The 24781-nt window shown below is 47.1% G+C and overlaps 1 protein-coding gene across 1 annotated transcript in view; it reads right to left on the reverse strand.

The window, feature by feature from the left end:
* Nucleotides 1-229: 229 nt before the first annotated feature.
* Nucleotides 230-24781, reverse strand: part of EGFR (epidermal growth factor receptor) — a 186929-nt gene continuing 162377 nt past the window's right edge. The window contains exons 20-28 of the mRNA XM_030795770.1: nt 24017-24202; nt 13617-13772; nt 12654-12729; nt 6630-6776; nt 5109-5206; nt 4161-4328; nt 3731-3778; nt 2892-3000; nt 230-884 (exon numbers count right to left, since the gene is read on the reverse strand). Coding sequence (XP_030651630.1) covers nt 523-884; nt 2892-3000; nt 3731-3778; nt 4161-4328; nt 5109-5206; nt 6630-6776; nt 12654-12729; nt 13617-13772; nt 24017-24202 — 1350 coding nt within the window. The 3' untranslated portion in view covers nt 230-522. The remainder of the gene's footprint in view (nt 885-2891; nt 3001-3730; nt 3779-4160; nt 4329-5108; nt 5207-6629; nt 6777-12653; nt 12730-13616; nt 13773-24016; nt 24203-24781) is intronic.

Here is a 24781-nt window from a genome sequence, read left to right on the forward strand (position 1 = left end):
TTAGCGTTTTGCAGTGGAAGCCTTGAAGCAGAACCACTGGAATCAAGTGTCCTCTGGAAGACTTGTGGCTTGTGCTCCTTGCTCACGGTTGGGCCTGGATGAACTCAGGGTAGCAAGTGCTACCAGCAAGCTTCTTCCTTGTTGGAAGAGCCCATTGAAGTAAAAATCAGTAGCGACAATGAAAAACTCTGAGATCCCCAATCAATAAAAATCCTGACATACACTTTTCTTTTTTTCAAATATACCTCTTTGAAGGATAAATTTCTGCTCAAAGGGACAATATTCTTGCTGGATGCGTTTCTGTAAATGCTTCACAGTTTGAAGACAAAGGAATGCACCTGCAACTTCCCAAAATGCTCCCGAGGTGGAAGCACTTCCTGGCTGGTCGGTGTAAATGTTGCGAAACCAGTCTGTGGGTCTAAGAGCTAATGCGGGCATGGCTGTTGGGATGGAGGACCTGCTGTGGCATGGTCCTGGGTATCGAAGGAGTCTGGATTTTTAGGGCTCATACTATCCTCCGTGTCATGCTCCAATAAATTCACTGCTTTGTGGCGCGACCCTTAGGTATTCTGCATTTTCAGCTGTGGAGCCCTTAAAGATGCCATTTGGCTTGGCTTCCTTGGGAAAGAAGTCCTGCTGGTAGTCAGGGTTGTCCAGGCTAATTTGGTGGCTGCCTTTCTGGGCCCAGTGGGCAGGGCTGTCGAATGTGCTGTTGACACAGGTAGGCTGGACAGTGTTGAGATACTCGGGGTTGCCCACTGCAGTGCTGTGGGGGTCCTGGTAGTGTGGATCTCTGCTGGGTGTGGGGTTCAGAGGCTGATTATGATAGACAGGATTCTGCACAGAGCCAGCGGGCCTTTTGGGAACCGACTGGTTTATGTATTCTGAAAGTGGAAAGAAATCAGAGGTGAAGTCATCAGTAAAGCACCATCCCATGCAGGATCCCCGGGTTCTGAACCCTGTGAATGTCCTCAACAAGGAGACTTATGACGGGGAGCAGGAGCCTTGGGAGGGCCCTCTTGCTGTTGCTGCAAAAGAAAGTGGGTTCTTTGCTGTACTTCTGAAAGTAATGGACACGTGTGTCTTTTGTAAATTTAAAGTTCTCAGGATAAACTGCCTTGAGGGGAGTGTGTGTATGTGTGTGCGTATGTGTATGCATGTGTACATGTATCTATGGTGTGTATGTGGTATGTGTGTCTGGTGTATGTATATGTGTGTGTATGTGTGCTGTGTGTGTGGTGTATGTGTGTGTGGTGTATGTATGTGTGTGGTGTGTGCATGTGGGTGTGTGTGGTGTGTATGTGTGTGTATATGTGGTGTGTGTATACATGTGTTTGTATGGTGTGTGGTATGTGTCTATGTGTGTATGTATGTGTGGTATGTGTTGTGTGTGTGTGGTGTGGGTGTGTATGTGTGCATACATATGTGTCTGTGGTGTGGTACATGTGTCTGTGGTGTGTGTACGTGTGTGTGTGGTGTGTGTATGTGTATGTGTGATGTGTGGTGTGTGTCTGTGGTGTGTGTGTGGTGTGTATATGTGTGGTGTGTATGTGTGTGTATATGTGTGTGTGTGGGGTGTATATGTTGTGTGTGTGTGGGGTTTTTGCGGTGTGTGTGTGGTGTGTGTGTGTGTGTGTGGTGTGTGTCTATGTGTGTATGTGTGTGTGGTATGTGTTGTGTGTGTGTGGTGTGGGTGTGTGTATGTGCATACATATGTGTATGTGGTGTGTTAATGTGTGTGTGGTGTGTGTACGTGTGTGTGTGTGTGGTGTGTATGTGTGTGGTGTGTATGTGTGTATGTGTGTATGTGTGTGTGTGGTGTGTGTAGTGTGTATATGTTTGTATGTGTGTGTGGTTTTTGTGGTGTGTGTGTGGTGTGTGTATGTGTGTGTGGTGTGTGTATGTGTGGTGTGTGTGGTGTATGGATACGTGTGTATGTAATGTTGTGTGTGGTATGTACGTGTCTGTGTGTATGTATGTGTGGTGTGTGTGTGGTGTGGGTGTGTATGTGTGCATACATATGTGTCTGTGGTGTGGTACGTGTGTGTCTGTGTTGTGTGTGTTGTGTGTACATGTGTGTGGTGTGTATGTATGAGTGGTGTGTACGTATGCGTGGTGTGTGTATCTGTGTATATATGTGTGTATACGTGTGTGTATGTGGTGTGTGTGGTGTGTACATGTGTATGTGTGTGGGTTTTTGTGGTATGTGTGGTGTATGTGTGGTGTGTGTATGTGTGTATACATGTATGTGTGTGTGGTGTGTATGTGTGTGTGTGGTGTATGTGTGTATATATGTGTGTGCATGTGTATGTGTCTGTGTATGGTGTATGTGCGGTGTCTGTGTATGTGTGTGGTGTGTATATATGTGTATGTGTATGTGTGTGTGTATATGTGTGTGTGTGTTAGCAGGTTGTGAGTATCTGGAAAAAGCTTAAAATTTATTAATATTAACTAATATTTAATTAGTTACATATATGTTTCACAGGTCAAGAATAGAGCCAGCAGAGAGAACAGGGATCAAATCTGTCACACACACACACATCATGTACACACATGTACACACATACACACATCATGTACACACATCATGCACACTCACACACACAGATGTGTGTGTCTGTGGTTTGCTTCATAAGCTAGAAATTTTGCAGATTCATTCTTAAAACAGAAGTACAGCAAACAACCCAGACACAGCAAAGAGCTCGTGCAGGCTCGGTCATGTGTTTATCTGCTCCTTACGCCCTTCACTGTGTCTGCAAATCTGCCACCGTTTCCCCCTCTGGAGATGCTGGAGGGAGCACCTGGCTTGGACACTGGGTGGTGGAGACTGGCTGCTGCTGAGTGGGTCGAGGAGGCTGAGGAGCAGGACTGTTTCTAGACAAGCCACTCACCAGGCACTGGGAGGAAGGTGTCGTCTATGCTGTCCTCAGTCAAGGCACCTGTGGGGTCTGAGCTGTATCGCTGCAAGAAGCTGTCTTCCTTGATGGGACAGCTTTGCAGCTGCAGGAAGAAATGAGGGAAGGTTACTCCAGTCAGAGCTGCCCCAACTTCAGTGTTTGCAAAAATCACCCGAGATCTCCTTGAGATGCAGGTTCTGATTAGTAGGTCAGGCAGGCCTGAGAGTCTGCACCCTAGCGGGTGCCGGTGCTACTGGGCCGCAGGCTGCAGGGTGGGCAGCAGGGCTGTGCTGGGTGCTGTACAGCAGAACTTTCTGCAGTGAGGGAGGTGTGCTATGAGCTGTGCTCTTCAGTAGGGTCACCACTATGTGGCTACTGGACACTTCACATGTGTGAGAAACTGAATTTTATATTTTATTTAATTTTAACTTATTAACATTTAAGTTGAAGTAGCCACATGTGGCTAGTGGTTTCTGCATGGCACAGTGTGGTCTAGACCACGGCCTCACACTTCAATAGACATCAGCATCACCTGGAAAGTGGCTCAAACACAGACTACTGGGTGCCACCCCCAGAGGTCCTGATTTGGTCAAACTGGGGCGGTGGCCTGAAAAATGGAGTTTCTAACAAGCTGCCAGGTGATGCTACTACTGGTCCAGGAGTCACGCTTTGAATGGCACTGTGAGGCATGACAGCTATGCAGGGAAAAACCCACACAGGAAGAAAACTCAAGATTATCTGGGTTAAGATTATTTAGGTTAAGGCATTTTCCATGTAAAATAGAGCCATAGTGGAGAGCTGTAAATTCTGGCTTATAAGGTGTTCGTACATACCCCATTTCTATCAATGCAAGCCACAGTGGAATTGTTGCTGGTTGCACTCTGAAAAAGAAACAGAGCAGTTGCCCATGGACTGCTTGTACCACATCTCGTCCACTTTTCCTGAATGCAGGTGGTGCGCCTCATGGAGGGTATATCGTGAAGGTGTTTAATTTTTGTCTTAATAGTTAGTTTTAGAGCAACTAGGTTTAGTTTTGATTTAATTCCATTCCATAGTGGACCTAAAAGGCTTACAATCAAGTTGTTGCAATGCAACAAAATAATTAATGCACTTAATTTATTTTGATTTTGATTTTACCATTTGGTTAAAATTGACTTCATCTCCATGTGAGTTTCACTAGATGGTTGTTATTTTCCCTAAAATTCAATTTGTTCAAATGAGTAGACCCAGCTTGAGAGAGAGAGAGAGACAGAGATTTCATACCAGAGAGCTCAGGAGGGGAGTCCGTGACGTGGAGGGGCTGCTGAAGAAGCCCTGCTGTGGGATGAGGTACTCGTCGGCATCCACCACATCGTCCATGTCTTCTTCATCCATCAGGGCACGGTAGAAGTTGGAGTCTGTAGGGCTTGGCAAATGCATTCTTTCATCCCCCTGGTGCAGAGATTTTGAGGCTATTAGAATGGCCCATAGAGATGCTATTCCACTTCTTGGCTGTAGGAGCAGGGGTCTATTGCTAGCAGGTGCCTGTGTGTTTGCCAATTTCGTTATAATGAAAATGAAATCCCCCGTGGTTCTCTAAATTATAGCTGCCTCCCCTCATGGCATGATGTGGGTGCCTTAAAATAAAACATGAACCATCCTTTGATGCTTGAAAGCCCCTACATGAGATGCAAATAGCTTCTGAGGAAACAGAAAGGGAAGATGCTGCAGCATTCATCGAGTGTGCACCTTGCTGTGAGGTGCTAGGGAGTGTATTTTGCAACATATTTTATTCAATCTTTGAGACAATCCTGTGAGCTTGGTTTTGGTATTCCTGTGTTATGGAAGGAGATAGGTGGATCAGCTTCCTGGGTGACGGGAAGAAGTGGAGAGTCAGGGGTGTGAAGGCACGTCTGCCTGACACCAAAGCCCGATAGACCATGCTTCTCTGTTAGACCCAGCTGAGGCTTTGGCTAGCTGGACAGTGAGGATGAGCACGGGAGGAGAGTCCAGACGGGGAGGGGGAGATGGAGTTGGGTGGGCCCCACTCACGGACACTGCTTAGTTCACAATGTGGCCTGCGCCTTACTGAGGCTTGCTCTAATGCGTTGGAGGGCTTAATAATGCCATCTGGGACACAGGGAGGCCAGGTTTGCATGTGACAGAACACAGTGACATGAGATGCTCATTAGAGGGACTCTTCCCAATGGAAGGACAGACTGCGATTTGTACCTGAATGACAAGGTAGCGCTGGGGGTCTCGGGCCATTTTGGAGAATTCGATGATCAACTCACGGAACTTTGGGCGACTATCTGCGTCTATCATCCAGCCTGGGGAAGGAATGAGAAAAAACAGTGCAATTAGAACACCGGAAGAAATGATAAGGATGGCATTGCTTAAAGAAGGCATTGGTGATGCGACACTTCCAGTCAAATAAGTGATGAAAGAACGAAGTCTTTGTGGTAGACTTTTCTGTCTTGGCCAACTAGTACTGGTTACTGTTTAAAGACCATGCCAGCATCGTACATTTGAATCAGAATAACAATAATGCCCTCTAGTTTTTCTATGCCCACTCTTCCTGGGGTCAGCATCCTGTGTTGTCACCTGAGGGGATGGAGCAGTGTGGGTCTGTGCAATTGCTCTCTGTGAACTATCCTGACTACAGGGTGCCCTGCACCAAGGTCCTCACTCAACATCCACCCTTAGCATTCCTTCAGGTAGGAAACCAGATGCAACGTAGAAAAATAGGCTTTAAAGAATTTGGGGTTGGGACTGGGCCCCTGCCCCCGGCGTCTCCAGTACAGCACATACCCAGTGGGCATGCATACAAGTGAGAGGGCTGGCTGTGCTGGCAACTTCCACAGGAGGACACACTTAACTGTGTTGCTTCATGTGACTACCCAACAATCTAAATCCAGATGAAACAATTTGGAGGTATGGCTACTGCCTGGAAATCCTCATGCCTCTTGAGGGATCACATTTATTTTCCATCCACAAGATGTCAAGCTATTTTAGGCCAGACTGCTATGTGACCTTAGACAAATCACGTGGCTTCTCTGGATCACAGCTTCCTTAGCCCAAACCGAGGAAGTTAAAAAAGATTAACTCTGTGGTCTAGAGTTCAGAAAGGCATTAATATTTACATTAACTTGGCTCTGTCATATTCCCTGTACAACTTTACTTTGCAAATGCTCATCCCATGCATGTAATGCTACCTCCAGAGCCCACTGCACTCATGAATCTGGTAGAATAATAGCATCAATCAAGTTACACACTCTTATTTAGATTAAAATGTTTAAATGCCACACTGCAGAGACTTCACATAAATCCACTGGTTTAAAAGGTTTAAGTCAAAGCAGAAATGTTGACTCTATTAGCCTTATGTTGTTACGCACTGTCATGCATTTAAAAACATTCAGTCTCCCTGGTAACAGGCTTCAAAATATAGGGCAACTCGGTATTTCATTGAGTAACTCAGTGAATAGAATATTTTGGTGTAATGACTTCCAGAAGCCTTTAGTTTTATTTATTTGCTTGCAAACATGGGCAAATGTCAGGTCACACTGCCCAATGAGTCAAGAAGTGTCTTTAGAAGAATGCTTGAAGGGGTATTTACAGATGTTTCTGGATTTATGTGCCTGCCTTATGTAATGTGATGACATTTCTCCAGGGATGTAAAGGCCTCAGGTGTTTGGCTAAGAGCAGCCACCAAGGCTCAGCTAGGCAATGTGGACAGCCCCACCAGTCACTCACACTTGACCATGATCATGTAGACATCGATGGTGCATATGGGTGGCTGGGGGAGGCGTTCTCCTTTTTCCAGGATGGAGGAGATCTCGCTGGCAGGGATTCCGTCATATGGCTTGGATCCAAAGGTCATCAACTCCCAAACGGTCACCCCTGAGAGGATAGCACAAGAAAAGAAGGCAGTGGGATCATGAATGAACGATCACAATCCCTTGCTTTACTCATCATTGCTGGTTACTGTTTCTTGATGTTTAGAAACCTACATTTCTGTAGTCTTGGGCAATTTGCTTCAGTGCTGGAAGCCTCAGTTTACCTCTCTATAAAGTGGGATAATAACAGTATCTGTTTCACAGGATGGCTGTAAGGACCCAACAAGATAATACAACTGAAATCCTTAGCGTGATGCCCAGCAAGTAGTAAGTGACTGATAAGTGGTAAACTTTGGTAATTAACAATAAAGACAACAGTAACTCTACTAGCGTAAGTATTATGCTCCAGACAGGATACACCCTCAGTCACCTGCTCTGAGGGACCTGTATCTGCAGAATGAGGAAGATGCAGATTCTGAACAGGGCTATAAACTGCACATTTTTACATCATAAAAAAATTGGAAATGAAAAAGCTTAAGTTCCATTTGATAAAAATAAAAACCTCTGGAAGAAACTGAAACCCTGAACAGACCAATAATGAGCTCCAAAATTGAATCAGTAATAAACAGCCTACCAACCAAAACAAAGCCCACGACTGGATGGATTCACAGCCAAATTCTACAAGATGTACAAAAAAAGCTGGTACCATTCCTACTGAAACTATTCCAAAAAAATTGAGGAGGAGGGACTCTTCCTTAACTCATTCTATGAGGCCAACGTCATCCTGATACCAAAACTTGGCAGAGATACAACAAAAAAAGAAAACTTCAGGCCAATATCTCTGATGAACATAGACATAAAAATCCTCAACAAGATACTGGCAAATCAAATCCAGGAGCACATCAAAAAGCTTAAGCCACCACAATCAAGTCGGCTTCATCCCTGGGATGCAAGATTGGTTCAACATATGCAAATCAATAAATGTGATTCACCACATAAACAGAACTAAGGACAAAAGCCACATGATCATCTCAATAGATGCAGAAAAGGCTCTCAATAAAATTCAGCATGTTTAAAACTCTCAATAAACTAGGTATTTAAGGAACAAACCTCAACATAATAGCCATCTATGACAAACCCACAGCCAACATCATATTGAATGGGCAAAAGCTGAAAACATTCCCCTTGAAAATTGACACAAGACAAGGATTCCCTCTCTCAACACTCCTATTTAATATAGTATTGGAAGTCCTGGCCAGATAAATCAGGTGAGAGAAATAAATAATGGACATCCAAACAGGAAGAAAGGAAAACAGCTATCTCTGTTTGCAGATGACATGATCCTATATCTAGAAAACCCCATAGTCTTGGCCCAAAAGCCCCTTAAGCTGATAAACAACTTCAGTGAAGACTCGGTTGTACAAAATCAATGTTCAAAAATAATTAGCATTCCAATATGCCAACAACAGTCAAGCTGAGAGCCCAATCAGGAATGCAATTCAATTCACAATTGCCACAAAAAGAATAAAATACCTAGAAATACAGTAAACCAGGAATGTGAAAGATCTCTACAATGAGAACCACAAAACACTGCTTAAAGAAATCAGAGATGACACAAACAAATGGAAAAACATTCCATGCTCATGGATAGAAAAAATCAATATCATTAAAACAACTATACTGTCCAAAGTATTTTATAGATTCAATGTTACTCCTATCACACTGCCAATGAGATTCTTCACAGAACTAGAAAATACAACTTAAAAATTCACATGGAATCAAAAAAGAGCCTGAATTGCCAAGGCAATCCTAAGCAAAAAGAACAAAGCTGGAGGCATGATGCTACCTGACTTTAAACTACAGGGATACAGTAACCAAAACAGCATGGTACTAGTACAGAAACAGACATACAGACCAATGAAACTGAATAGAGAGCCCAGAAATAAGGCTGCACACCTACAACCATGTGATCATTGACAAAGTTGACAAAAAAAAAGCAATGAGGAAAGGACTCCCTACTCAATAAATGATGACTAGCTAGCCATGAAGAAGACTGAAACTGGACTCCTTCCTTACACCATATACAAAAATAAACCCAACATGGATTAAAGACTTAAATGTAAAATCCCAAACTACAAAAACCCTGGAAGACAACCTAGGTAATACCATTCTGGATATAGGAATGGGCTAAGATTTCATGATGAAGACACATCAAGCAATTGCAACAAAAGCAAAAATTGACAAATGGGATCTAACTAAACTGAAGATCTTCTGCACAGCAAAAGAAACTATCATCAGAGTGAATAGACAACTCACAGAATGGGAGAACATTTTTGCAAGCTACAAATCTGAGAAGGGTCTAATAACCAGCATCTATAAGGAACTTAAGCAAATTCACAAGAAAAAATCAAACAATCCCATTAAAAAGTGGGCAAAGGACATGAGCAGACACTTTTCAGAAGAAGACATACATGCAGCCAACAAGTATATGAAAAAGAGCTTAACATCACTGATCATTAAAGAAATAAAAATCAAAACCACACTGAGATACCATCTCATACCAGTCAGATGGCTATTATCGAAAAGTAAACAAACAACAAAAAACAAAAAAACCCAACAGATGCTGGTGAGGTTGTGGAGAAAAAGGAATGCTTTTACACTGTTGGTGGGAATGTAAATTAGTTCAATTATTGTGGAAAAGAGAGTGACAATTTCTCAAATAGCTAAAAACAGAACTACCATTTGACCCAGCAATCCCATTACTCAAAGGAATATAAATCATTCTACCATAAAGACGTATGCATGCATATTTTCACTGCAGCACTACTCACAATAGCAAAGACATGGAATCAACCTAAATGCTCATCAATGACAGACTGGATAAAGAAAATGTGGTACATATATACCATGGAACACTAGGCAGCCACAAAAGAGAATGAGATCATGTACTTTGCAAGAACGTGGATGGAGCTAGAGGCCATTATCCTTAGCAAACTAATGCAGGAACAGAAAACCAAATACCGTGTGTTCTCACTTATAAGTGAGAGCTAAATCATGAGAGCACATGGACACGTAGAGGGGAACAACACACACTGGGGTCTATAGGAAGGTGGAGGATGGGAGGAGGGAGAGGATCAGGAAAAATAACTAATGGGTACTAGGCTTAATCCCTGGGTGATGAAATAATCTATATAACAAATCCCTATGAACAGATTTACCTACGTAACAAACCTGCACATGTACCCTGAACCTAAAATAAAAGTTAAAAAAATGTCAGGTACTAAAATCTAAAAAATACAAAACCACAATAAAGATATAACAAGCATAGAATAAAAACCCTCATATTTTTCCTTCAAAATCAAACAACTATGATGGTTAAAAACAAGTGAAAGCAATGATAATTTTAGAATCAGTGTTTTTTCAGACAACCCCGAGTTCTGATGGCCCTCCCATCTCTGGATAACAGAGGCCATTCCCAAATGGAACCACCTGAATTAATACACAGAATGCAAGCTTAACAATGGAAGGAAAGCAATGGTTTGGGGGCAAGAAAATAGATTCTTGTGTCATCCCCTGCTCCCAACACCATAGTCTATATGGATTTGTAAAAGAAAGACTGTCTGATTTCCAGATCTATGCAGTCAGTTTAACTACTATTTAACTAAGTTTTTAAACATGTATGATGAATTCTAGTGGGAAGACAGGTTATTAGATTTTGGAACAAACAGCGAGAGGGAGGAGAGCTAGTGTAGCCAGTGTTAGGTGGAGAATGGACTGGAAGGTGTTGCGAGTTCTCTCTTTTTAGCTCCTTGGTACAACACACTAGGCCCCTAATTTATTAAATTGAATAATTTGCCTTGACTAGAGACTAGAGAGTAGAGAAAACAGGATATGATTTTTAAACTGAAAATTCAGGCTCATGGTCTGGTAGTTCCAGTGGGCTGCCCAGGCCAGTGATTATAATCTGCCGTGGCAGCCTCAATGATGTTGAAAACACACAATGTTTTCAGTGGGAACCTACTTCCTGAGAATGGGTGTGACCACATCAAGGCACTAAGCCCCTGAATTTGAGAGGGCTTCCACTTGTGCATGGAGTGTGGGCATTGCGCTGGCACACACTGGCTGTGCCTGGAGCGTGAGGGGAGGGGGACCTGGCGGACGGGAGAGTTGCCAGGGCCAGATGGCCCAGCAACCCATCAGTCATGGCCAGGTGCTCCGGTTTTATGTGAACATACCTGGAGGACCAAAGAAAGATGTTGAGCAGAGAATGAAAAGTCTGATAAAGTTAAAAAATATGCACTTTGGGAGGCTGAGGCGGGCAGATCATGAGGTCAGGAGTTCGAGACCAGCCTGGCCAACATAGTGAAACCCTGTCTCTACTAAAGACACAAAAAACTAGCTGGGCGTGGTGGTGCATGCCTGTAATCCCAGCTACTCAGGAGGCTGCCGCAGGAGAATTGCTTGAACCCGGGAGGCAGAGGTTGCAGTGAGCCGAGACTGCACCACTGCACTCCAGCCTGGGCGACAGGGCAAGACTCTGTCTCAAAAAAAAAAAAAGTTAAAAAATATATGTGGCTGCTGTCTGGAACATAGATGAGGGAGAGCAAGTGGGAAGAGGGGAGACCAGCAGGAGACAGGGCTGTGCCTGGGGCAGGAGGGACCGGCTGCATGGGGACAAAATAAATGGCTTGGGGCAGGACCCCGGGGTTCCCTCGTGGAGAGGAGACACATTCTGAAAATGGCTGAAAATAACGATGCATCAGCAGACCTTTATTTCCTTATCTGTTCCATTAATTGAGGCAGCTCAGCTCACAGGTGCACACCAAACTTCACTTATTCATGGACACAAATCTCTGCCTTTGTGTCATAAATCTTACATTTTAACAGAAGAGATAAAGACTCAGGAAATTTAAAAATATGTATGTATTTGGAAAATCAGAAAGTTAATAATGCTATAGGAAAAAGAAAAAATACTAAATAACAAAGGACGATAACCTGAATAATTTTGCTTTTGTGGTACTGACTAGATTATTCTTGGAAATTCCTTTCAATAGTGTTCTCCTCAAATACACATTTCTAGAGAGGTGAGGCGACTCCTCCCTTGCTCCTGTTGCTGTAGATGGCTGGGGTAACTGATTTTCCTCGGTAAAGGGGTAGGTTCATGGGTTCCAGCCTTTCAGTAAGTTGCTGGGTGAAATTCAAGGACCAAGTGCGGTAACGCAGCGGAACATGCCTGGCACGGCGGTCAGAGACAATGTGTCAGCAACACTTTCTCAACATGGGAGGCCCTTGTAGGCTCAGGACAGGGCAGGGACCTAGGGCCGGGTGAGGAGAGGGGCCCTCCTGAGAATGGGTACAGGCCTGTGCTGGGCAACACTGGGATTCAGAGGAGGAAACAGAGAATTCCCCGGCCGGACCAGACGGTCCTCCTGAGAGCAAGACGCAAGGGTCATCTCCCTTTCTTCTTTTATCCCTGCAGACATCCTCAGTGTGTGTTTGTCAAGCCGTTCTCTCTGACACATAAGGGCCAGGGTAGTTCATCTTAAGCCTCATTTCTCTACTGGAACTATTCCCCACCAAGCTTCTTCTGTCACCTCCCTCTGGTTCACTTCAAATTCATGGCAACGTTAATGGTTTGGTTAACATTAAAGTTTGGTTGGACTTTGCAGGGAGAGCTGTTTCCTAAGCTCTTTCCCTCCCATACCCCCCACCCTGCCAGACCAGCTCATCGCAATCTCCAGTGACTTTTGGACGGCAGCTGGACTCGATTTCCTCTGTCGTGTTTTCTCAGTACAATAGATAGACAGCAACGATTACATTATCATTAGTCATTATCTCGAAAGAAAATACTTGCATGTCAGAGGATATAATGTAAATTAACTAACAATAAAAGCCAGCTTGGCCTCAGTACAAATTCATTAGCATCAGGATTATGACTCACCATAGCTCCAGACATCACTCTGGTGGGTATAAATTCGGTGTAAAATTGATTCCAATGCCATCCACTTGATAGGCACCTTGGGATGGCGAGAGATAAGGCAGTGAGACAACTATTAGTTTCCCTCTGTTGGAAAAAGTTAACTCACTCTGGACCTAATTACAAGTGACACACACAAAGGAGCCAGATCACCCCACGACCCATCCCCCAGGCCTGGCGCCTCCTCCCGGCAACAGGAGATTTCAGTCTGACGGAGTTCAGGGCTGCTCTGGTAGGTTTCTGAGCACCCTCTGGGTCCTAGGCTGCTCTGGTGAGCTGGGAGCCCTGGTTGTGCCCAGTGGCCTCACTCATCCAGGTCTGTGTGTGTTTTCAGGGCCCAGCATCACGGGGTTGGTGGCTGCTAGGAGCCAAGCAGGCCAGAGTGAAACCTAAGAGAGGCATGGCTGTGGGAGGGCATTCGAGGGCCTGACAGGGGACGCGCATCCCTTAGTGCTGTGAGGGTCCCTAAGGGAAACCTGAGCCAGAGAAGGGAGAGAAGGACTCCATCGCTGCCTATCCCAGCCACGAGCCACAGACAGCCCTGGGAGCTCGGGCCCGCATGGGGGTCTTTCCTGTTCCTTAGGTGTCCTCCACAGCAGTGGGCCACCAAGGCAGCTGTGACCTTTCCCAATTGCGCTATTGAAGGGGGCTTATATATCCTGCAGGGAGAGGCTGAAACCTAACCTTTGCTAATGATCACCTGGGGATAGCATCCTCATTCACTGTCCCAGCAAGTCCCGTTCCCAAAGCAGCTCTGGCTCACACTACCAGGAGACCCTGGCTGGACCCAGCTGCCAGCAGCAGCTGCTGCGAGCTCACCCAGAATGTCTGGAAAGCGTCCTCCCCTGCATGAGTTAAACAATACGGGTAGGCAGCCTGGTCCCTGGTGTCAGGAAAATGCTGGCTGACCTAAAGCCACCTCCTTACTTTGCCTCCTTCTGCATGGTATTCTTTCTCTTCTGCACCCAGCAGTTTGGCCAGCCCAAAATCTGTGATCTTGACATGCTGCGGTGTTTTCACCAGTACGTTCCTGGCTGCCAGGTCCCGGTGCACCAAGCGCCGGTCCTCTAAGTAGTTCATGCCCTGAAACAGAGAAGACCCTGCTGTGAGGGGCAGATCATCATGGGAAGAAGCTCTGCATCTGAATTCAGGGTCATGTTCATGCCGGGCTCTGAGCCTCTCCATGTCGAGGACTTACGGCTGGTGAACATTAGGGACTACTGATCCAAAGAATAGAAAGGCGCATGAAAGAAGATGTAACTCGCTGCTGACCTTTAACTTTTCTCCATCCAGTTCCTCAAGTTTTAAGTCCAGAGGTGCTCATATATGAGGACAAAGAAGAGCAGGGGCTCTGCTGCCCAGCTGAGATCTGGGCTTGAACTTACTGGATTGCCAGGCTGACCCTCCTGCATGTGGTTTATCTGCAAAGCGGGGGTGGGGGGTGGTGGGGACCATGCCCTCTTCACCGAGCTGGTGCAAAGGAATGTCTGTCAGGGTTTTTAAGCCACACTCTCATTGTGCTTTATTGGACCCTCCAACATGGTTCACTGCCTATGAAGATTTTTGTCCTGTTTTACTTTTCACTGGTTTATTATTATTATTATTATTACTGAAACCACGTGGATACTGAATATGCTTTTAGAAGACACCACTACCCCCACCTCCCTGGCTGCCTCCACAATCTCGCTGCAATTGAAATCTCTGCTCTGAGAGTAAGAAAGAAAGAATATGTGAGAAGCAGCCAGCACAGTGCCCAACAGAGTGAATTCCTAGAAATGCTACCCTGACCCTGGCTGATCTGACACACAGCCTCTGGTGTCCTTGTCACATGCACCTTTCTCCCTGCTGGCTGCTGGGGTCACTGCTGACCCCTGCGCCTCCTTGCTCCACGGATGCCTACCTTGCTGAGCCCAACTGCCCCGGGCTTTGGCATGAGCATGGCAGCCTGCATCTCTCTGCAAGGGCCAGGCTGGCAGGTGGGAGAGGCTGGGAGGGGTCAAGCTCTGCAGACCTCTTATATTGTTTCTACCACACTGTCTTCTCTCTCCACCAAGAGGGTGGGCCACCTTTCTAGTTCCCTTTATGGCTGATGTTCATGTACTTTCTAGTACAGAGTGGGCACCACAGAAATGCTTGCTGCGGTGCAGCAAATAGAAACAAACAGGCATCCCCAGCCTGCTCCACTCTGTCGCTCCTGTATGGAGGGATCCCACTGTAGTGTGACTGCAGGCAAGAGCTGTAGATGTGGATGGATTCCCAAGTTTTCTGGCAAATTGTTTCCTTTTTTTTTGCATGACTGTTATGTGAAAATGATTCGTTGAATTGGCATGTCAGAGCAAAATTAAAATTTTTTCTTTCTCAGGCAAAACCAGTCATCATAAGAACGTAGGGTCTCGCAAAGATGCTATGCAGAATTAGTCTTTGGGCACCGTTTGTGAGGCCTTTAATGTTTTTCTCTTTTGGAAAAGAGACGCTTGCCTGACACCCACATCTCATGACTGCATGGACTGTCCCCTCACCCTGCACTGCCGAGCGCGCTCCTATGGGTTTCCGATGCTGCTGGACATTAGTGCTTCCCTGCCTACTTAAGAGGAAATGAGCTGGTTCTTAAACGGAACAACGCTTCCAAATTAGGAAGTATTATGTCAGGATGGTGGGTGGAAAGGGAGAGGAGAGGGAGGGAGAGAAGCCGATGAAGCGCTTCTCAAAAGAGGACTGGCCCAGACTCCCTGCTACTCTGGCAGCCTGGGTCTCCTTCAGAGGCAAGCTCCCTGCCCCCGCTGTCTGCCTCATCTGACTCCTGGGATGCTGACTTGCTCTCTGCCTGGTACCCTGTCTCTTACAGAGCAAGGCCTCTGTTTATTAAATATCATGAACTCCTGCCCATTCGAAAGGGAGAGTTAGGCTCAGCCTCTTGCCGGTTCGACTGAGGGTCTACCTTCTTGGCTGTGTGAACTCCCAGGCTGTCTCCTCTTCTCTCTCCTCTGTCCCTTGATTTCTCACCTTCACCCTTGCTTTCTCCTTTCTTTCTACCCTGTATCTCTTTTGTTCGTTCTTCACATTTGTTGAAGACGTCCTCTGTGATAGCTGTTGAGCAGGAGTGGCACAGGCCTACAGTAAAGAGCCACACACAAGTCCCTATGCAGGGGACCGGGAACCTCTCCCTTTCTCCCTTTCTAAAGTGTGTGGTTTCTACATGTTCATTAAGCCCACAAGGCGGCCTTCAAAGCACATTGCCAGCTTTGTTTCACCACAATTGCTAACTTCCATTCTGCCTCTTTAAATGCTTAGCGGAGACTTTGGTATACTGGGCACATTTTTAAAATGGCCTGTTGAAGAATGAACAACTGAATGAATGAATGAATGAATGATTGAATGATTGAATGAATGACTGAATGATCAGTGATAGCAGCTGATGGTGCTGAGCACTGGCAATGTGCCAGCCATTTCACACACGTCCGTGCAGATGCCTTTTCCATCCCAGTCCCCACACGACTACCTCGTTAGATTACCTGGGGTCCAGAGGCTGAAGCATGTGGCTGCACAGACCAAATCCCCTGAGCCCCCAATACCACTACCGGGATGATGGCTTTAATTCCCCTGCTGAGAAACGCGCCTGCTAAGCCAGAGGCTGCTTGGCGTTTTATATATATATATGTGTGTGTGTGTGTGTGTGTGTGTATACACACACATATTATGTGTAAGAGCATGAGACAGCGTGAGCACACACCTTGGTCCCGTGCCTCTGGGGAAGTCTGCGACACTCTGTCAATCTAACAAATCCCGCTGACCTCTGGCCCAGCCCTTCCCCGCTCCTCAGGCCAGGGCTTTAAAGGACCTGAGCCATTTCCACACAGTGTCTGTTTCCTCAGAACACCAGTCTTCAGCAAAGGTATGGGAAAAGGCAGAGAGCACAGGACATATTCTGGAATTCAGGTAATCAGCTGGAGGGTTTTAAATCAGAGACAGTTTTGGGACAAGGAGAGAATCCCATGTGAACTTAGAGGAGACTTGACACATGGGTCTCCGTCCCACTGCCAGCACATTTGAAAGGACAACTCTGTGCCTGGCGCAGTTATGCTTTAACCGGTCCCCAAAGATAAGAGCCGCGATACGGCCTGTGAGCTCCCAGGGTCTGAGCAGAGGCCGCAGGAAGCAATATCAGCAAAGCCTCAGCGGGGCCTCTCAGGAAACTCAGTTCCTGCTTCTTCTCCAAGACCCTCACTTTAATTGAAATTAAAGTATTTATTTTTGTTAATTACTACAGGAAAGCTGGAATGAATTTTGAAATACAGCACTGAGGTTAAAAGGGGATTTGAAAAGCCAGCCTGGAACTTCCACTTACAAAAAAGAAGGCTCTGCCCCAAATGGCTGTTGGGGCTTTTTCTGGCAGGGTACCCCAGAGCGAGGGGCAGGGGCTGTGTTTGACCTTGAAGGGCTGGGTGTTCCCACGGGCTGCCGCACCCCACAAGTCTTGGGAGGAGTTCAGAATGAGAGGCGGGAACTGGATTGTTTGTGTTCTATTTTGTAAATCTCCTGTGGAAGAGCTCATGGAGCAGTGACTTAGTGAGGAAGGAAGTGGAGGAGGGGAGGACCAGAAGGTCGTGTGGTTCTGGTGGAGTGGAGGGCTTTCCTATCAACACTATTTTGTTGTTGCTGTTGTTCAGAAGTATTTATTTAAAGCAAGATCAGAAAGAGGCTTAAGGTTCATCATCTTCAAATTAACCCACCTCTACCAGAACCATGCTGAGACAAAGACCACCATCACCCTTCCCCTGGGGGCTGGGGCTCACCCCTCATCTCCACTTTGGGCTGGTCCTGAGGCAGGCAAGGCCAGACACTCCTGGCCACAGCTAAGGAGAAGGTGAGAGGTCCCACAGGGCTTTCTCAGGCCTCATCTTCCAGGATCCCCCTTTATAAATGATGGTGTTCTCCCCTCAACCTTTCAGCCCTTGGGGTGCAGGTGGGGAGGGCAGCCCCACCCCAGAGACCCACCCGCAGCTGGTAGAGGTAAGGGATGGGGTTCAGGGGGCCTCTGAAGCTACACCTCTGATGAAGTTTTTAAGCAGAGTGGTCACCAGGAGAAGCCTCCGCTCCTGTCTCTGGACTCCAGATCTCAGAGCATCTGTGGCTTTGAGCTCCCCAAAAAATGGAAGAGTCTGTTCCTCAGGCCACCTTGCCACCTTCCCACGCGGGCATAGAATAAGTGCTGGACCTCGGAAGAGGCAAGAAAGTGTCAGAATGTCCTATTCCCAGACAGAAGTGGTGCAGCATGGGCACCCTGCTGTGCTGGGAGGGAGGGCTACTGGGCCCCCTGTCCTGAGAGTCATGCTCTGAGCCGGGGCATCCATGCAGGCTGAGAGGCTGCACCATGGAACCAGGCCACCTGGATCAAATCCTGAGATCTTGGCAAGTGACATAAACACTGAATGCCTTTGTTTCCCCATACGTAGAATGGATTAATCAGAGGGTGGAATGAGTTTATGCAGAGACAGCACTTGCTTAGATAGCACCCATGGAGAGTCCCGTGCAGGTGCTCATGATTGTCACCATTCCCTCCAAATGCCAAATCTATTCTCTCTTCTCCATCCCTTTTGCAGTGACCTTGAATTTGGCCACCATCTTGCCTTTGTGATGAGGTCCATGTGCTTGGGCCTGAGGGGTCCACCCCTCCTCCCTAGTGTCCCTTATCTGGTGGCTCCCTCCCTGTCCTCAGCATCTCCCAGTCAGAGTCACTTCCCCACCCTCAAGTGCCTTCACGCCCTCTCCGCAGCCAACTCTCACCCACAGAAGCCTCTGGAACAGGGAAAGGACCTGTCACGCTGTTTGGTCTGCAGGACTCAGGGCTCTGGAAGGTGAGGGGCCATCTGGCTTGTTCACTGCTATCTTCCCAGAGCCAGGGGGCTTGGCTGACAGACCCATTCCATTCAAACTTGGAGCTCACCCTCCCTGTGCCTTGCACGGTGGCCTCACGACACCTGCGCCTCCTGCTCTGACCTGCTTCCCTTCCTGCTCTGTATTCGTTGGCAAACTTGGGGAGATAAGAAATTTTGTCTTACTTCTATATATATTTCATGTGATGCTTAACATCAGCAGGTAAGTGCTTAAGAAATAACTAGTCAAAATGTCTAAAGATGATGAATGTGCTTCAACAGCACTGTGAGCTTTGTCTTCTTAGTGATATACTAAAGTGATCGTTAGGTTAAGTTTAGCTGCGACCCTTTGTGGAATATGCAAGAACAAATAAAAAAATAACTCACATAACTGAAATGTCTGGTCCTTGGACCTAGGAACCCACAAAGCTGTGTGATGTGAACGTGCTGGGTAAGTCATCCTCTCTGGCCCAGTGCAGATGGGAGCAGGAGGTGCAGGGCTGAGTCACCACCCTGGGGCCACAGTTGGTCAGCAGGGGTAGGCTCTGCGGAATTCTCATCTGAGGATGGGAAAGCCATGAGGGGAGGGAGCAGACCTGGACAAAGAAGACGGGAGCCCTCTGGGACCTGCCTTGCAGTTGCATTGGAAGCTATGTAGAGCAAGCCAGGGTCTCTTCTCCATGACAGCCTATCTCCACCAACACACTGTGGCCTCTCCTCAGCGCTCCACCCAGCGTCACTTTCGCTCTCTCACAGTCTTGCTTGTGTGCTATGACACATACACAGCACGATCTGTCAGCGTGGTTTTCGTGACTTGGCACCTAGGAATAGGCCTGAGTGGTCTGGAATGTGCTGGCGCCACCAGCTTGGAGTCTCCTTCCCTGTCTCCCGGTGTGGACGGGATAGCCCGGCCCACTCAGCTCATCTTCCTCTCCCTCCCATTAGCAGCTCACAGGCACCGGGGCCTCTTGTCAGTAGCAGAGCCGTGAAAGCACCTAGGGCTTTTTAAAATGGACTGGGACCAAATTAAGTAGCCCATGTACTTGAAAAAAGGAGCCTTTGAAGTTTTCTTTGATGTTTACCTGTATTAAATTTTACCTCACAGATGGAACTAAGTATAGTTTGGTGCTTATAGAGTTGTGGTCAGAGAGTGCCACATGTAAGCCGGTTTCATCCTGAGAGCCCTGCCCTGCCGCTACCGTGCATTGTTCACCAGGCCTGGCCTCAGGACTGTAAACTGATATTGTTTGCTATACTACAGAACCACATCAGTGTCTGCCTGAACACTCAATTCTGTGAGACTGTAATCTGCATTAGGTGATGAGAAAGCTCTGTTGTCCAAATAGTCTGGAAGAATGTGAGAGGAGTTGCAGTCTGAATGGCAGGACTCTGCAGTCCTGGGCATGGGAGGTTCCACGGGGAGAGGGTGGCGCAGGAGCAGGGCTTTCCAAACGGCATGGATGATGGGATCTTTGGATGACTGTGCCGTGTGATTTATTCTGGGATTTACTAGCTGGCTTGTAAATCCCAGGAAGAGTAGACAGGCTTTCTTAAGTCTAACTTACTCCCAGTGCGTGAAAGCCACTGTGAGCTCCTGTGTGGGGAATTTAGGAGGCACTTGCTCTTTCTGGCTAGTAAGCAAGTGGTGTCTCCGCAAGCTCCTGAGATGGTTTTGCACATGGAGAACAAAATCCATTTTCCTTGTAGATGGGAAGGGATGTCTCTCTCATAGTCTACTGGTCTCATCCAGATTCCTCCCAGGACACCTCTGTTTTTTTTTCTTTTTCCTTTTGTCTAGTTGATATAATTTTATGTAATCTCTTTAGCAGTTTAGTCAGGACAATGAAACTTGCATAACAGTGGCCAGCTCTCCCATCAACATTTAGAAGAAAACTTCCCAAGATAGTTTGTGCCTTTGTGAATCAACACAGGACATTTATAAGCCAATAAATCCCATTTTGAGGATGTCAGGAGTTTAGTTTCTGGTCAGCCACTAAGTGTTTCTGGGTAGTTTTACTTCAAAAGTTTAAAAAGAAAATTTTTTTAACATTCAGATACATTGTAAGTAGCCCAAGAACAAATTTCTATTGTCACAATTTGGGGAATCATTGTTTTCATTTCCCTCCAGGGACAGCTGTTCCATCATTGCAACTATTCAAATACAGAGGAATGAGGTTTCTCTTGTGAACTAAAAAGCAAATCTAACAGAGACAAAGCGTTAACTGCCCATAATGTAAAAGGACTTCAAATCAAAATAAAGCTAATCAAAGTACAACAAACACAAGAATGGCTTTAAATAACAGGTTGAAATTGTAGGTAACATTATGCAGAAAACTGTCATGGAAAACTTTCAGGCCCTGGAAAGTTAAACTCAGGCTTTCAGTAACTTCTGCTTAAATGGGACCCGCACTAAGTTTATTCTCTATAATGGACACTATTATATTTGTTTACAGAAGGCTAATTTTCGGGGTCAAATAAACCTCCATTTATCTAGGCCAGGCCAACTGGAATGTGAGCATGAGAAGGAGGGCTGGAGAGTGGCTCATGAGCAGTGGAGCTCAGGAGCAATGGCGGGCATGTGATGGTCATGCTGCGCCAGGGAATGAGGGTTGGCGCAGATGTAGATTAGGAAGATGTTTCTGGGTATATTTTAGTGGCTGCTCCAACCTAGGTCAGCCAAAGGGGATCAAAGGAGGAAAAGAACACTCAGTGGGGATCAGCCATGTGCTGGGCCCGTGATGGGCGATGCGAAGGGGCTCACTGCCCTCCCTACCTCCCAGAAAGACAAGGGGCAGAACACACTTCACAGCCGGGAGACCAGGCACAGAGAAGCCAGCAGTGTGCCCACGTTCACACGGTGAATGCTCCAGAATCCAGATCTGAATCCACAGTCCACTGGAGTCCTGAGCTCGTCCTATATTGGACGAAACCTGCCAAGACTACCTGCCCCTTAAGGAAAACGGTCACATACACATTTCACACGGATGGCCCGACCACCTCTCCACCATGTGAGGAGTCACCTTTGTGGAGCTGGGGGTTACTGGGAGATGATTAAGAACAGCTGTGGACTGTTGGCCCCCTCTGATGAACGGGGGAGGGGCAGTTCCCACATGCAGGGCCGGGTTTGGGGAACAGCCAGGGCTCACCTCCCGGTTGGGACAGGTATGCACAAACTTAAGTAAGCCATAAACCAACCAGATCTTCTGGGGCAATGTGTGCTAAGAGGAAAGTAAAACCAGGTGATAGAGACTGCCTGGGCATGGTGGGCAGTGCTCTCCATTCCCTGCTTCAGATAACCAGGAGGAGAGCTGGGGAAGCAGGTCTGGGTTCCAGGTCAGGGCATGAGTGGATGTAGCTCCACACCCAGCAACACCTGCCCCAGGCTGACCCCCCACCAAGACAGTGGGTTGCACAGTGTCCCCACATTTCACGTCTACCCAGACCTGCAGAACGTGACCTTATTTGGAAATGGGGTTTTGCAAATCTAATTAGTTAAAGTCTTGAAATGAAATCATCTTGGATTTAGGGTGGGTCCTAAATGCAATGACTGGGATCTTTTTTAATATATATATATTTATGGAGTACAATGTTTGTTTTGACATTTATACACATAGCGGAATGATCAAATCAAACTAATTAATATATCTATCACTTCACATATCTATCTTTTTTTTTGTGCTAAGAAGATTTACAATAGACTCTCTTAGCAGTTTTCAAGCTCAGTGACTGGTATCTTTATTAAGAGAAAGGAGAGGGGCCTGTGGTTGCAGAGACACAGGAAAAGGCCGTGTGAAGACAGAGGTTGACTTGGGGAGGTGCAGCCACAGCCCAGGGATGCTGGGGCCACCAGAAGCCAGAGAGGCAGGAAGGATCCTCCTCAGAACCCTTGTGGGAGCATGTCCTTCTAGACACCTGGCCTCCAGAGCCAAGAGGGAATAAAGCTGTGCTATGTTGAGCTACCAAGTTGGTGATAATTTGTTGTGGCAGTCTTGGGAAACAAATGCAGCCACACACAGAAATAACAAGCACCTCCCAATAAAAAGAGGCCCCGGCATCCGAGGCACACAAGACCCTCTCCCAGGACCACTGCCTAACAACGGTGATGGGAGTGTTCTACTCTGTGGCCCGGGTTATGACCACGAGAAGGCAAAAATATTCAGTGGTTTTTGTGCTCAGAGAAGCATGAGGGCTCCCCACTTCCTGGGCTGCTGGGGGCCCCCTGTGGCTGCAGCTGAGAAATCAATGTCCAATGGTGCTGGAGTAAAAGGGGCTGTGCAGGGTGTGCTGCTATCTGGTTATCCTGAGAGGTGGTCCCTGCTTCTACAATGCGGCCCAGGAGCTCTGCGATGGGAAAGAGCGGACCCAAGCACCACGGCTCCCAGCAAGAGCCTGCCTGGTGGTGTCAAGGGCAGCTGTTGGCATAAGAGCGCTCCAGATGTTTTTGTTTTCTTGTAGGTCACCTTTTACATCTGCCTGGAGTTGGGCAAGGGCCTCACGAATGACTCGGCAGGACTGACTGCCACTGCTAACCAGGGGGATGCAACCAATGAGGAGGACCTGCCCAGGCCGGGTGGGTGTCTGCTCCCTCCCTCTGGTCCCTGGCACATCCCTGGACCCCCTGCCCTGCTGTTGGAGGGAGATGAGGGGCAACGACATATTCTCAGAGACAGGGCCTGCCTGCAAATTCTTTAAAGTCAATGGGGTGAAATGTACACCCACTGTCAGAAAAAAATAGGACTTAGCAAGTTGAGTGCAAATAACTGATGCAAGATTGGGATGGAGATGGGAGGGGTTTGGGGCAAAAGCAGAAGTCTTTCTGGGTCCACACGAGCTGTGAAATACCTGGCTTGTTGCTCTGTGCCTGTCTCCAGCACCCAGGTGGGGCCACCTGACCGCTCTGCTCTCTCAGCCCTGCCCTGGCTCTGGAGCGAGCCTGTGGAAAGGGGGACACTTAGCCAAGGCCCCAACCACATAGCAGTAGCAGCTGCACCCTCTGTCAGCTCCTTGCACCTGCTCGCTGGGCCTCCCGCGAGGCACCTGCTCCACTCCACCACCATCACCTGGGTCCTCCTGGCCTTGGCCTGGCTTGCTTACCTTGTTATCAAGTCCTGACTGGGGGAAGCAATATTCCTTCTCCACTACAAATCACCACAGTATTCACAAAGAATTCCAGAGAAATAAGAACAGAGACATCAGACCATACTGAGCACTCAATAAAGAGAAAATTCTTCAAAGGTAGCTGATTGATGAGAGTTTCCACATGCAGGTGGGACAGGCACTGATTTGTGCACAAGAAGATCAACTTGATTGAATCCAAAATAAAGGAATGTGTGTGTGCTGCATGCACGCACACACATATCCCCACGGCAAACTCTCGCTATCCCAGGAACGCAGACCTCATGTGAGGATCCCGGCTCCTTATCTCCCCTCCCCTTATCTCCCCTCCCCGATTACCTTTGCGATCTGCACACACCAGTTGAGCAGGTACTGGGAGCCGATATTGTCTTTGTGTTCCCGGACATAGTCGAGGAGGCAGCCGAAGGGCATGAGCTGCGTGATGAGCTGCACGGTGGAGGTGAGGCAGATGCCCAGAAGGCGGCACACGTGGGGGTTGTCCACGCTGGCCATCACGTAGGCTTCCTGGAGGGGGGGAGAGGCGTGTCAGTGTGGCTTCCCATGGTGGCCAGAAGGAGGGGCACATGGACTCCTTCCAGGTGAAAATGCACGAATGAGATCTTGAGTTTCAAAATATGTACTCATGAGTGAGAACATGTGGTGTTTGGTTTTTTTGTCCTTGCGACAGTTTACTGAGAATGATGATATCCAGTTTCATCCATGTCCCTACAAAGGACATGAACTTATCATTTTTTATGGCTGCATAGTATTCCATGGTGCATATGTGCCACATTTTCTTAATCCAGTCTATCGTTGTTGGACATTTGAGTTGGTTCCAAGTCTTTGCTATTGTGAATAGTGCCGCAATGAGAATGCATGGACACAGGAAGGGGAACATCACACTCCGGGGACTGTTGTGGGGTCGGGGGAGGCGGGAGGGATAGCATTAGGAGATACACCCAATGCTAAACGACGAGTTAATGGGTGCAGCGCACCAACATGGCACATGGATACATATGTAACAAACCTGCACATTGTGCACATGTACCCTAAAACTTAAAGTACAATAATAATAAAATAAAAAAAAATGTACTCATGGAGGAA

The sequence above is a fragment of the Nomascus leucogenys genome, chromosome 17 (assembly GCF_006542625.1).
Source record: "Nomascus leucogenys isolate Asia chromosome 17, Asia_NLE_v1, whole genome shotgun sequence".
Classification (NCBI taxonomy): Eukaryota; Metazoa; Chordata; class Mammalia; order Primates; family Hylobatidae; genus Nomascus; species Nomascus leucogenys.